The sequence below is a fragment of the Rhinopithecus roxellana genome, chromosome 18, assembly GCF_007565055.1.
Source record: "Rhinopithecus roxellana isolate Shanxi Qingling chromosome 18, ASM756505v1, whole genome shotgun sequence".
Taxonomy (NCBI): domain Eukaryota; kingdom Metazoa; phylum Chordata; class Mammalia; order Primates; family Cercopithecidae; genus Rhinopithecus; species Rhinopithecus roxellana.
This window is the reverse complement of record NC_044566.1, coordinates 48,118,236-48,132,979: the sequence shown is the minus strand read 5'-3', so window position 1 is coordinate 48,132,979 and position 14,744 is coordinate 48,118,236. Positions and strand designations below refer to the sequence as shown.

Sequence of the window (14,744 nt, the reverse complement as noted above, 5' to 3'; positions counted from 1 at the left end):
AACACCCCTCAATCAGGAATTGACAGATCCAGAAGGCAGAAAATCGGTAAGGACATAATTGAATTAAACAGCACCATCAATTAACAGGAGCTAATTGGCATCTATAGGCTACTTCATCCAACAACAAACAAAATACACATTCTTCTCAAGCTCACATAAATGTTCACCAAAACAGACCACATTCCGGGCAATAAAAACGTAACAAATGTAAAAGAATATAAAACTAAAAATCAATAACACGTATCAAATATTTACAGATAGTTGCAAACCCACAAAATACTTAGAAATTTAAAAACACACTTCTAAATATAACATGGGTCAAAGAAGCCTCAAATTGTTTTTGTTTCAAACTAAATAAAAATAAAAATAGTTTATCAAAATTTTTGGAATGCAGCAGAAACCATGCTAGAGGGAAATTTGTAACACTGAATGCATATAAAAGAAGACTAAAAACCAATAATCTAGGAAAACTGAGACAGAACAGCAATATAAATCTAAAGCAAACAGAAAAAAAAAATTAGATCAGAAATCAATGAAACTGAAAACATGGTAATGCAGAAAAATCAACAAAACCAAAATCTAGTTCTTTAATAAATAAAACTGATAAACTTAGGGCCAGGCTAACCAATAAAAATACTACCACAAATCAAAGAGGGGCCATGACTACTGATCCCATGGGCATTAAAAGAATAATAAGTGTTATGAGCAGTTCTGTCTCCACAAATTTGGTAAGTTAAATGAAATGGGCAAATTCCTTGAATAATACAATCTATCAAAACTCACGGGAAGAAACAGATAAACTGAATAGGCCCATATCTAGATAAACTGAATAGGCCCATATCTATTAAAGAAATTGAATCAATCATTAATAACTTTCCAACATGTAGAGTTCTACTAGGTATCTGATGATATGATACCAATTCTCTATAATCTCTTTAGAAAGCAGAGACAGTAAACAATTCCTAGCTCATTCTGTGAGGCCTTTGTAACAGAACTAGACAAAGACAATACTAGAAAGGAAAATTACAGACCATCCTCTCATTAACACTGATGCAACAATCCTTGACAAAATACGAATCAAATCCAACAATGTATTAAAAAAATTCTACACCATGACCAAGTGAGATTTTTCCATATATACAAGGCTGGTTTGACATTCAAAAGTCAATTTATAAAATCTACTACATCAATAGGCTAAAGAAAAATCATGTGATCCTATCAATGAATGCAGAAAAAGCATATGACAAAAATCCAACATCCATTCACAAAAACTCTGAGCAAACTCGGAAGAGAGGGAAACTCCCTCAACCTGATAAGAGTATCAACAAAAAAAAAAACCTCCAGTGAACATCTCACTTACTGTTGAGAAATGTCTTTCTTGTTGGTGAAAATGGATGCTTTCCCCTAATATTGGGAATAAGACAAGGATGTCTCCTCTCACCACCCCAATTCAACATTATACTGGGAAGTCCTAGCTAGTACAATAAGCAAACAGAATGAAAGGTATGCAGATTGAAAAGGAACAAATAAAACTTGTTTGCAGATGATATGATTGTGTATGTTGAAAACCCCTAGGAATCAAGGAAAAGATTCCTGTAACTAACAACCATAGCAAGGTTGAAGAATATAAGGTTAAAATACAAGTCAATTGCTTTCCCATACACCAGCAATGAACAATTGGAATTTGAAATTGAAATACCATTTACATTAACACCAAGAAATTAAACACTTTGGTATAAATCTAACAAAACAGGATCTCATATAAGGTCTATATAAGGAAAAAGCTAAAAAATGCTAATCAAAAATCAAAGATCTGAAAAAATGGAGAGATGTTCCATGTTTATAGATAGGAATACTCAATAATGCTAAGATGTCAATTCTTCCCAACTTGATCTTTAGATTAAGTGCAATCCCAGTCAAAATCCTGGCATGGAGAACACAGGCAAACTGATCTGAAAGTCTACATGGAAAAGCAAAAGGTCCAGAATGGCCAACACAATACTCAAGAACCAAGTCAGAGGATTTACACTCTCCAGACTTCAAGACTTACTAAAAAGCTTCAGTATTCAACACAGCATGATACTGGCAAAAGAAAAGATCAGTGGAATGGAATAAAGAGTCCAGATTTAGAACCACATATAGTCAACTGATCTTTGAAAAGAGAGCAAAGGCAATTCATGGAGAAAGAACAGTCTTCAACGAATGGTACTGGAACAACTGGACATTACACGTCCCTCATCCCCTCAAAAATCAATGTAAACACAAACCTTACCCCTTTCACAAAACCTGAGAACAAGTCATAGATCTAAATGTAAACCACAAAACTTAAAAAAAAAAAAAAAAAAAAAAAAGTCTGTAGAATGTAAAACAGGGGAAAGTCTAGGTGGCCTTAAAAACTTTTAGATATACCACCAAAATCATGACCCAGTAAAGACAGACTTTATTAAAATTTCTACTCTGCAAAAGACAGAATTAAGAGAATGAGAAGACAAGCCACAGATTGGGAGAAAACATTTACCAAATACCTGATAAAGGGCTGGTATCCAAAATACATCAAGAACTCTTAAAACTCAAAAAAAAAAAAATTTTTTTAAAATGAGTAAATAATGTAAATAGACACTCAGCAGATTGAGCTGAAAGTGTATGAGAAGATGTTCAACATATCATTAGGGAATTGCAAAATAAAACAATGAGATACCACTACACACCTATTAGAGTAGCTACAATCACATGATAATATCAAATGCTGGTGAGAACGTGGAGCAACAGAAATCACATTCATTGCTCATGGGAATGCAAAATGGAAAAGCCACTTTGGAAGACAGTTTGGCAGTCTCTGTATCGCAAAGCTAAGCATTAACTTACCATATGATCCAGCGATCACACAAATAAGGGAGCAAAGGACATTTCTAGGTCAAACTATTCTGTATGATACTAATGGTGAATACATGACATGTATTTGACAGAACCCATAGAACTGCATGACAGAAAGCATGAACCCCAATGTAAACTATGGACTTTAATTAATAATTGATCAATAATGGTTCATCAATTATAACAAATGTAACACACTAACACAAGATGGTAACAGGAAACTGTAGGAGGGAGGAGGAGGTAAATGTGAACTCTCTACACTTATTGGTCAATTATTCCACAAATGTAAAACTGCCCTTTTTTAAAAAAGTCTATTAAAAATACTAAAATAACCCTTTAATTCAGACCCTGAGGTTCTATATGAAATTATCCTGAGAATATGCAAATGCATGATCAATGGTGTAATAGATCAACAGATCTGCCTTTGAATGCCATCTTCACTGCTTATTGATTATATGTCCTTGGCCAGGTATTGTAACCTCTGGGCTTCAACATTTTTATGTGTAAAATGAAAAAATTATCACCTTTCTCACAGGTTAACTAAATTAAATTAGGTAAATATACATGAAGCACCTAGCAAAGGTACACTGTGTAGGTATGTAAATGTTTGTTCTTTTCTTATTTTCCCCCAAATTCATTCTGAGGCAAGACAGGTTTCTCAATCAGTCTTTCTCAGATCGGGGTACCTATACCCTTAGATATACATGCAACCATTAAATAAATAAAACACCTCATGTCTTCCAGGAGTTCAAGATTTGAGGGATGAAAGATAAATATTTTAAATGGTAATTAAAAGCACTACTAAAATGTTGCTATAGCAGAATATTTACACGGTATTTCAATATGCAATACAAGACTGTGCCTCAATTAGAACTTAGGCCATATTCTTCCAGGACTACTTCTTCACCATCTTCTGCCATTTGATATATTTCCCACACTTTTCCACTAATTTTAATTATGTTACTAAACTCAAGTTTATTTTCTTCTCAATACCAGTCATATGACAAGTGTCTCCAACAAGCCTGGTTATCTTTAAATTAGTAAATACAACCTGAAAAATAACATTTTACACTTACACAATTTAATACACAATTTAAAGTCAGAATTAAGAAAGTAAACCGAAAATAACTTAAATTGAGACTGTACTTTTCCATGATTTCCCAAGGTTGTGGCTATAACATTGAGTCAATTCCTTTGATAAGCTGTGCAAAACACACATACTTTGCATACACAGACTACAAACCTAAAAAGTATTTAGAAACAAAATACTTTTTTCTAATACTTAAAAAGTATTAGAAACAAAATACAAATCTAAAAAAGTATTTAGAAACAAAATACTTTTTCATATCACTATAATTTCTCTGCCTAGGATAATCTCAACATGCATAAAATCAAGCACTTTACTGGATAAATATTTAAGGAGAAAGTGTTATGAGTATTCCAGGCCAAAGGTAACAGAAGGTCATGTGTTATAATAGCCCAGAGCACATCTGTAATGTGCTGGTTTGGTGTCACACACTTACAGAAACTGCAGTACGCTCACAGATCTACAAAATATTTGTTTGTTTGTTTTTCTGAGACGAAGTCTTGCTCTGTCGCCCAGGCTAGAGTGCAGTGGCACGATCTCAGCTGGCTGCAAGCTCCGCCTCCCGGGTTCTCGCCATTCTCCTGCCTCAGCCTCCCTAGTATCTGGGACTACAGGCGCCCGCCACTACGCCCGGCTGGGTTTTTTATTTTTAGTAGAGACGGGGTTTCACCGTGTTAGCCAGTTTGGTCTCGATCTTCTGACCTGTGATCTGCCTGCCTCGGCCTCCCAAAGCGCTAAGATTACAGGCGCGAGCCACGGCACCCAGCCCATCTACAAAATCTTTAAGGATCTCAAAAGCATGCTACATGAATAAGAGGTAAGAACATGGGGATACTTAATATGTAGAAGACTTGGGCTTGGATTGATGGGAAATTAATAGCTATCTTGAAGGCTGTCACATTTGAAAGGGATCAGACTTGCTCTGTCGTCCCAAACTAGAATCAACAAGCAGCAGCCAAGTAGTAAAGTGGTACATCTGGTAGTGAAGAGGCTTGAGTACTACAATTTGTTTAAAAATAGTGTATTAGAAATGTATGTGGTATTTCTGGATACTAATTATCTTGTATGTAAAATAAAGGTGCTAAGCTAGATAATTCTAAAGTAATTTTCAAGTAAAAATGGTATGGGAGGGGGGGCCAGGCATGGTGGTTCACGAGGGCATGATTAGCCAGGCATGACGGCCGATGCCTGTAATCCCAGTACTTTGGGAGGCTGAGGCAGATGGATCACTTGAGGTCAGGAGTTGGAGACCAGCCTGGCCAACATGGTGAAACCTCATCTCTACCAAAAGTACAAAAAATTAGCTGGGTGTGGTGGTCCATGCCTGTAATCCCAGCTACTCATGAGGCTGAGGCAAGAGAACCACTTGAACCCAGGAGGCAGATGTTGCAGTGAGTCGAGATCATGCCACTGCACTCCAGCTTAGGTGAGAGTAAGACTCCGCATCAAATTTAAAAAAAAAAAAGGCATGGAAGCAAATTCTGAATCAACTTCTTAGCAAAGAGTGTCCCTTGCCAGCACTTTCGGAGGCCAAGGCGGGTGGATCACCTGAGGTCAGGAGTTCAAGACCAGCCTGGCCACCATGGTGAAACCCAGTCTCTACAAAAATAGAAAAATCAGTCAAGCATGATGGCAGGTGCCTGTAATCCCAGGTACTCAGGAGGCTGAGGTGGGAGAATCACTTGAACCCAGGAGGTGGTGGTTGCAGGGAGCTGAGATTGCGTCACTGTACTCCAGCCTGGGCAACAGAGCAAGATTGTCTGCAAAAAAACAAACAAAAACAGTATCCTGAATGTACATGGAATCAGCTATGAAATGCTAAGTTCTATCACAAAGAACTTAGCAAAGATAATGGTGGCATGTTGATTCACATTATCACTTTTTCTACATCAAAGATAAGGTGGAATAAACAGCAAATTATTTTAATAAAGGCCAGACCAGAAGCAGTAGCCTATGCCTGTAATCTCAACATTTTAGGAGACTGAGGAGGGAGGATCACTTCTCAGCCTGGGCAACATAAACTCCAACTCTGCAAAAAGATACCAAAATTAGCTGGGTACGGTGGAAAATAAGATCTGTGTACATATAGACCCACCTTGAGAGGCTGAGGTAGGTGGATCACCAGAACCTGGGGAGGTTGAGGCTGCAGGGAGCCATGATCGAGCCACTACACTCTAGCCTGGGCAACAGAATAAGACCCCGTCTCAAGGGGGGGAAAAAAAAAAAAAAAAGGCAGACATGGCAGTGCACGTCTACAGCAGAGAAGGCTGAGGCAACAGGATCACTTGAGGCTAAGAGTTCCAGGCTCCAGTGAACTACAATGGTGCTACTGCACTCCAACCTAGGTGACACTGTGAGACCTTGTCTCAATAAAAAAAAAAAAAAAAAAAGGCCAAAAATGTCCACTAGCAGTTGTTTTTAAAGAACTCAAAAACATGATGAAGGATTATTGCATTTTTCGATGTTATCCTCTATTGAGTAAATTACACTAGTAATTTAATTCTAGGGGGAAAAGTCCTATTTTCCTATCTTGTCCATATTCAATATTGCATTTTTCTTTGTTTCTAGATATACTGTTTATTCTAACATAACCCTTTGAAACTACTTATTCCCTAGAGAATAGTATATCACTTTCTTCTGTCAATTATTTTATATACCAGGCAACAATGTTATTTCTTGATCCTCAGGACAAGATTTCTGAGTTACAGTGTTGAGTAAACGTTTACAGAATTCCTTAATTTCTCAAATCAAAATAAAGGTTACTAAGTTGAGCAATTGTTTTCTAAGTTCTAGGTATTATTTAATAGAAACAGGCAAAACGAGACTGTACTTTCCTTTTGCTTTGCCAAAACCTGCAAAACTTTTGCCAAAAATATTCCAGGCAATAATCTCATGAAATATGTACTCAACTTACCAAAGTACAATATTTTTATAGTGCTCAAGCTTGAGAAATTAAATATGAATCATAAATACTAAGAGAGCAGGGGTAGGAAATGCCTTGGAATATTGGAGGCGACATATACAAAGAGTACAATGTCTGTGGACATGTTTCTAAATGCACTCCAAAAACATACAAAAACAAATTTGTGGTTTATCAATTTCTCTTCTCTGAGGGTTTTTTTTTCTTTTTTTTTTTGAGACGGAGTCTCACTCTGTCGCCGGGGCTGGAGTGCAGTGGCCGGATCTCAGCTCACTGCAAGCTCCGCCTCCCGGGTTCACGCCATTCTCCTGCCTCAGCCTCCCGAGTAGCTGGGACTACAGGCGCCCGCCACCTCGCCCGGCTAGTTTTTTGTATTTTTTAGTAGAGACGGGGTTTCACCGTGTTAGCCAGGATGGTCTCGATCTCCTGACCTTGTGATCCGCCCGTCTCGGCCTCCCTCTGAGGGTTTTAAGAAAAATTATTTTCCTAATTCTACATCTGTCTGAAAACCCATGGATACCTGTTGTAGTTTACATTATAATTCAAGTATTAAACATATTTTGAATATTTTTCTACCTATGCCATACCTTACCTCTTGAGCAAAGATCCCTTTGATCATAATTCCCGAAAACTCCGGTGAATACTTCAAAGTTCACTAGCATTTTTACTGCAGTAATCTAATTACCTTAGATGTATACATTAGTGGAAATATCAGTCCAGAATACCTAAATGCTTAATTTTGAAACAATCTTTCACATGTCAGGACTAAATTACTATGAAATATTGTTAAAGGGAAACAAAAATACCTGGATAAAAATAAAGTAAAAAAATTGCTTAGGACATCTAAGTACTGATATTTGTCAGACTACTTCAATATGGCAAAGAAAATAAGATCTGTGTACATATTTACAATAACCTATAAAGTCAGGATTTTGCAGTCACACTGCTTGTCATGTTTACTTTTTTTTTTAACAGAAGCTACAAAAAAAAAAAACTGTTTCCTTACTAAAGAACAATCAAAACAAACTTTTATACTAATCTAGTCAGTGATGGTTAAACCATAAGCCTATGTTCCTACACCTCAAAAATACAATGGTAAGCCAAATTCAACATTCTGTAATATTTTTATTTTGAAGGTTACTGATGATGTAGAGAAGAGTCTATGTTTTAAAAATTACTTTTTAAAAACTCATGTCACCATTATCTTTGCAATATTTTTCAGGTTTCCAATACAGGGTATATTTTAACTTCCATGCCTACCCTACCCTTTCATACACATATAGGAAAAGCTTATAGATTTCTTTTATATTCAAATAAAATACAGCCTTTCATTGACATATACTGTGTCTGTAAACCTTTTAAAAGCTTTAATTCTGAAAACAAAATTTTGTCCACAGAATCTTTACATTTTTTTCCAAACTTACCAGGTTAATAAAGCCAAGAATGTTAGCTTCCTTTCTTTCCCCCACCCCCAATACAAACAGCTCTTCTAAATCATAACTGCCTTTTAGAAATTTGATTTTTTTCAGAGTATAATTTCTTTCGGGAGCCAAATTATTACATTTTAATCCACCAACTGTCACTAATTCAATCTTTATTTCTTGCCTAGGACCCCATCTTAATGTTATTTTTAATTTTGGGGGTCTACTTCTTCAGTAACTTTTCTTCAACTCTGAAAGGAAATCCTCTAGCTTCTAAGCAAATCCTGCATAGAAAGGGTAAATTGTTCCTGTGGTTTCAATTAAGTAAAATTATGTAGCTATAAAAACAAGAATCAATAAAACTAAATATTACCCTTTCCATGCTGTCTTGGTAAGATTTAAAAACAAGAGACTATGAGGTCAAGATTTCTCCTTCTACAATTATTTGTGCAAGTAGAACACTAAAATACAAAACATTTTTCACTTCAACAGTTCTTATGAATTGCATAGTCCTCTAATCAGCCATTATTTTCAAATGTTCTTCTGGGTAAAGGAACTGTTTTTGGATGCTATTCTATAAGAGTTATAGTTTGATCAATCTAGCATTAAAAGACTTGGCCAAATTACTCTTGATATTTACAGTATCAACTCAAGAGAATTTTAATAGTTTGCAAAATTGATGTACAAAAATTGCATCTAAAAAAATCCAATTCTGGAAACAAAGGTAAGATGATGCTAATCAGGAAAATGCAAAAACATACAAAACAGATCACCTATTTCATACATTCACTGGTGACCCCCACGAAGAATCACTTTAACAGTTCAAAAAAAGTTTTTTCTGGGGAAAAAAAAAAAATGTAACATACAGAAAGGTAGAATATATATTCAGAAATACTTTGAGAAAGACACTTAAAATTCAAATACATTTAAAATTGCTGTTGCAGTTTTCAGTTTCTACTCCTGAAACAGAAATAAGCCATTATCAGTAAGTGCATTTTTTTCATGGAGAAAATATTTATTAGATTTCAAATTATCACATAATACAGATATTACACAATTAGTCATTCTAGAAAAAAGTTTATATTAATATTCATAAACACTGAAAAATATAGGACTTCATTTTGTGACATAAAATATAAAAAAATTCAAATGTAAATTCACCAAAATAAAAGTTTAAATAAACAAATCAGTTCACAATAATATACAAAAAGTTTCACTTTTAAATAAATAGCTTGTAGTGGCATGAGGTGACTAGAAATGCACTTACATTTCTTTTTGCATATTTTAAGGAACAGAGCTAAAATTCAATCAAAGCATGAGATTAAGAGATTAAATCACTTTTCATCTTCAAAGCTGAAACAAGAAGCTTATAATCTCAAAGGCCACACAAAGTGGTTTGTACTGTGGTTCAAAGAATTCAACTAACTTAATTTCCAAGCAAATATCATTTTTAGTTCCTTCAGTTCTTCCTAAAACGATTAACAATTGTTTTTTAATTTATATGTATTTGTAAACCAATTGTCTTATTAACATTTACTAAAAACAAGTCAGTAGTAAAAAGCTGTAATCATTTATGGGAATTCAAAGCTCTCTGGGGGAAATTTCAGTTCAAATTGATCCTTTAAACTTACTTTTAAGTACTATACTTACAAAAATTTATTTATAATGATAAAAAAATACAGAGAGCCAAGAAAGACTAAGTGCAGGTTATGCTTTAGCAAACGTGGCTTCCAAAACTTTTGAGATTTCCTAAAACATTTTAGCTGCTTCCATATTAATAACTCTAGAATATCTGTTCTTAAAATGTATAACAAATTTAACAAACTGGCAGCATTATGTGACTTTAAAAATTTTCTTTAATAGCTTTTGACTGACCAGTTAATAGATACCAAAGAAAGAGAGAAACAGAAACATTTTGATAACTACTTCAATCAATTAATTGATAGCTTGGATAAATAACTATTTTGCAACACTTATTCCTTCACACCTACAGGCTTATTCTAATACTAAGTGCCTCTGCTCTGTAAACTACTGTTTCGTGTATTATTCAAACTTTAGTATGCCTTCAGTGTGAAAAAAAATACCTCAAGTTTAACAGGTAGGTATTACTTTAGAGGACAGACCAAGCTACTTCCATCTCAAGAGATATTTCTTCTACTTCTCTGTTAGAAACATTGATTTGACAATTATAATAAGGCTCAAGACTACCAAAGATGGGCTAAAAGAGTATATCCTAATATTAAAAGCTGTTTTCAAATAATTAAGAAGTTCACCCTTTATTTACTAGTTACTTTCAGTGTCAGGCAACAAAAAAAAAACCACTTCATTAAGTTTTCTGGACTTCCTCTACTAATAAAAAAAAGTTTGCCTACTTCATTAAGGTGATTTTCAATCCCACAAATCTTTTAAATGAAACAGATACAGAGAGCTGCTTTTAAAAGAAAGGAGTCTCTCAAGCTTCCTCTATTTCAGTCTTCTGAATAGAAATAAATATTTTCATGGCCATGTAAAATTCCAATCTGAAAAGATTATTTCATTATTTGAGCCTTTCCATTTTCAGACCAAAAGTAAACCAGAGTAATTCTTAAAAGTTTATAAATGACAAGATCAGGTGGCTGGCTCATCCTTGTGTCTTCTAGACATATTGCATGGATCCATTCACCACTGCCTTCCAAACTGCAGGTGCTGGCATGTGTGACAGATATCATCCATGAAGGCTCTGCTAGAAGAATTCCTTTTGCTGAAGAAGTATGATGTTTTACCAGTTGAAAGAAATCTGGGCAATTAGAGAACAAATAAACCAGTCTCCCATTATCAAGATACCTGGAGTCACAGAAGGAATCCACCAAGGAAAAATGAAAACTTGCCAAAAGGTAACAAGTTCACATTCTACCCATTGTAGGTGATAAGAACTTCCTGGAATCAAATCCTACCCTTGGCATCAAAGAAACTAAGAGAAAACCATCTTAATGCCATGGGTGAAATCTAGGAAAGGGTTCTTTTACCACAAATATTTATTCCTAGGGACTAGAAAATGACTTTTGAGTATATTAAACATAGCTTTCAGGGATATTGTATCCTGAAACTTACATTCATTCATACTTATCTTTTATTAAAGAATGAAGCCTAGAATTGACAGTAAAACCATAATAGTACTATCATTGCATCTTTTAAAAGATCTAATATGAAGTCCTAACATTTGAGGTAGGAAGAAGACCAAAAGGTTCTCACTAACAGGGTAGGATAACACCTGGACATCTGACTGTATAAATTAGACTTCAAATGTCCAGTTTGCCCAAAGATGAAATACAGAACCTTTTATATTACTGGAATATAAAGAGCACTTAGAAGTCCACTAATACCATAAAGGCCAAAACGGGTAGATATTCCCTTTTTAAAATCCCTGTGGACTACACAGGCATTCGTCAAATCATGTGCCCCAAATCATCCACTGCTTTAATTATCTGGAGAGAAAATTAAATTTTAGGTCTCATTTTTGAATGAGTACTAGTTAGCATTCTTAGAAAAACAAACAGATTGCAGTCCCACCTGGTTCTTAAATGAACCCAAGGAGTTTACCATAGAATTAAATGGGCAATGGAAGGACACTCCAATCTATAAATTAACCCAAGTAAATAATGGAAAGCACCCACTTGTTTATTATCCTTTCCCACTCTCTCCAGAAGCTGGATATTCTGTCTCCAAGGGTTCAGTGGAGAAAGTGGACCCCTGACGTCAAAAGCTCTCCGTGGTCTTGGCTGTATCTGTGGTTCTAGGATCACTCCTTGCACCTCTGGTAGGAGAGAAGCACTGAAATAGAGAGCTGAATATAGATTTAAGAAAAAATTCTTATTAAGAAATTACATTCTCTGGTCATTTGAGTTTGTAATGGCTTATCCTCAGGATAAAAAGAGCTACCTTTGGGCATACTTTCTTAAGTGCCTTCTTCATTTGAATTTTAGAAGTCTGTCACCACAAATGATTAATTCCTCAGTAACTATTAAGAAGGGACCTGTATTAGTCTAAGCCATAACACACTCTGTGATAAACCACTCAACTTTAAGTGGAAGACCAAATCAAAAATGATAAATTATGACTGGAAACAAGATCACAGTTGTCTTTAAGGGACAGGGAAAAGGCACGCAACCTCAGATATATCAAAGGAGGAGTCCCAGTTAATTCTTCTGTCAAAGAAAAGAAGATGGACTGAAAAGTAGAAACAGAAAAAATCAAGCATCTTAACAGGAATACTACTAAACTTTGGGAAAGTCTAAGAAGCTGAATTTCTTCTCTGAGTTCAAGTCTTCATTAACTTAAAGAATTAATCACACTATAGGCCCATATTACAGCAATACAAAGCTAAGCCTGTATTTTATCAAAGCTTATGACTACTGTCACTGAAAAGAGTTATTCTTCAAGCACTCAGCTTTAAAACTGGGAAGGCAGAATAGTGAATATAGGTAATACAGACTCAAAATATTTTTTAAAATGCATAATCATTTTCTTTTGGGTCAAGAAGAACCAGGAATAATCATTAATGGCTATAACATAGAAATTAAAGCAGTAAGATATACTCAAATTATAGATGATGGCAAAGATACTAGAAAATAGTTAGCTTTATTATAGGAATAAGGTAAATAAGAGAAGGAAGTTCAAAGCACATAGCATCTGATCAAGGAAAAGCTGAAAGGAGAACAAGATAGGCAGATACATATTTAAAGTTACAGGGACTGCAGGATAAATTTTAACAGTGTTGCCTTTGGAAAACAGATCAATTATGCTTTGTGGTACAGAGTAATACATCCCTATTAAATTTCAGATCTTATTCTAAAGGTGCTGCATATCCTTGTTCTATGAAATACAGTCAGTCACAGTATCCTATTTCTGGGACATGTCATATTTTGGGATAAAGTTTTTATAAAATGCTATCAAGTAATCTCCCTCTCATATCAACTGTTTATCACAAGGGTTCCTTACCTGTTAGCGGAACGAGGATTGTGTTCTCTTGTTCTCTATCAATCAACCAACAAAGGTTATAGTCTCAGCACTAAGAAGGTAGCAACCAACCAAAGTTAGTGTTTTTAATGCCTTCACTTCCTCCTGGCTCTGCCAGCCAGTTTGGAAATGTATCAAAAGCTGAAAAGGAATGGTTATTCCATTACCTAACAACATTCAGACTAAGTATTTTTAAAAGCTTAAAGATGAAAAGAATGAACTAACCCTTCTGCACAGGAACATACCCAATTCTGTACAAATGAGAAATGAAGACAGTTTGACCTAAGTAAAGAAAACCTATTAATTTAACCATCAAATCTGCAATTACCAAATATTAAAGAAAAGAAAAAAGAAATTGGAAAGAAGGTGAAACTGCCACCTAACAAGAGGTATCAAATAATTATGAAAGTACTTTATGCACCTAAGTGGCAGCTATTTTTTCAATTTAAGTTTCCAATAGATTTTAAGTCCAAAAGTCTTTTAGTATTTAAAAGATTGTATTCTTTAGATCACTAGGCTTTAAAAAGTATTTTACAGTATAATCACAATGAGGAGGTATATGACGGATGGTAAGAAGGAATACAAATTAAAAAAGGATCTGAATACTGAATCTTAATAAATGCAATCTAATTAAGTGGTTTCAAGGGCCTAAAAAACCCAAGTAGATTAACAAAGCATTCCACAGCTGGAGTTGTTAAGGAGTGGCTCTTTAACAGATGAAAAAGGCTGAAAATCAGTACATTGGAGCTATCTACACACATTTTCACTGTACCTATATGGTGCAAATAGGTGCTACAAAAGTGCTTTAAACAGTCATCCTCTAGTCTTTTCTAATCAATTTCCTTGACAAATTATTCTTTTTCATATAGTAATAGCTCAGTATTAACAGTGAAAATTATCTAAGATTTCTAAATTAATGAAATCTAAGTAAAACTTAACTACTTTAAAATAGTTTAAAACCTATTCAGAGAATATAATTAAAATACGATTTTCCAAATTTCCTTTAGTTTCCAATAGTTAACTTTTCAATAGTTTTCCTTTGGTTCTTGAATACTAATCAATAATAACATATAAGTGAGTGAAAATACAGGCAAAAAGAAAGAGGTACATTTTGAAATAGCAAATATACCTGGTAACTTTCATTTTTAAGTTTACAGGCCTACTTCACTTTGAAAATGAAAAACAACTCCCAAAAAACCAGATATTGCTCAGATTAATATTAGTCTAAATTTAGAATTTCTTCTACAGCAGGAACTTTACGTTAAATGCATCCAAATCTTTATTTATCACACACCACAGTATAATATAGATTAAAAGTACAACAAACTTAGATTTTAAAAAACCAAATGTCCTTAGGTTAGGTTACACAGCAAGTTAAATATGAGAGCTCGCCAGAGAAAATGAATCTTTACAAACTTCCCCTAAGTCAGAACACTTTCAGAATATA

The 14,744-nt window shown here is 34.6% G+C and overlaps 1 protein-coding gene across 5 annotated transcripts in view; it reads right to left on the bottom strand.

Annotated features, from left to right (window-relative positions):
* The window catches only part of TSC22D1 (TSC22 domain family member 1), a 143,544-nt gene that overhangs the window by 95,093 nt on the left and 33,707 nt on the right, over positions 1–14,744 (bottom strand). For 2 of the 5 annotated variants that reach the window (XR_004054627.1, XR_004054628.1), the window contains 2 exons: positions 11,956–12,125; positions 9,791–11,078 (listed from right to left, as the gene is read on the bottom strand). The exons of 2 other annotated variants lie outside the window; for them this stretch is intronic. Coding sequence is in view for 1 of the 3 variants with exons in the window: in XM_030921903.1 (XP_030777763.1) it covers positions 12,038–12,125 (88 nt within the window). In the remaining 2 variants the exon portion in view is untranslated. Of the gene's footprint in view, positions 1–9,790; positions 12,126–14,744 lie in introns of those variants that run through there. One more of the 5 variants, XM_030921903.1, reaches the window with a different exon arrangement.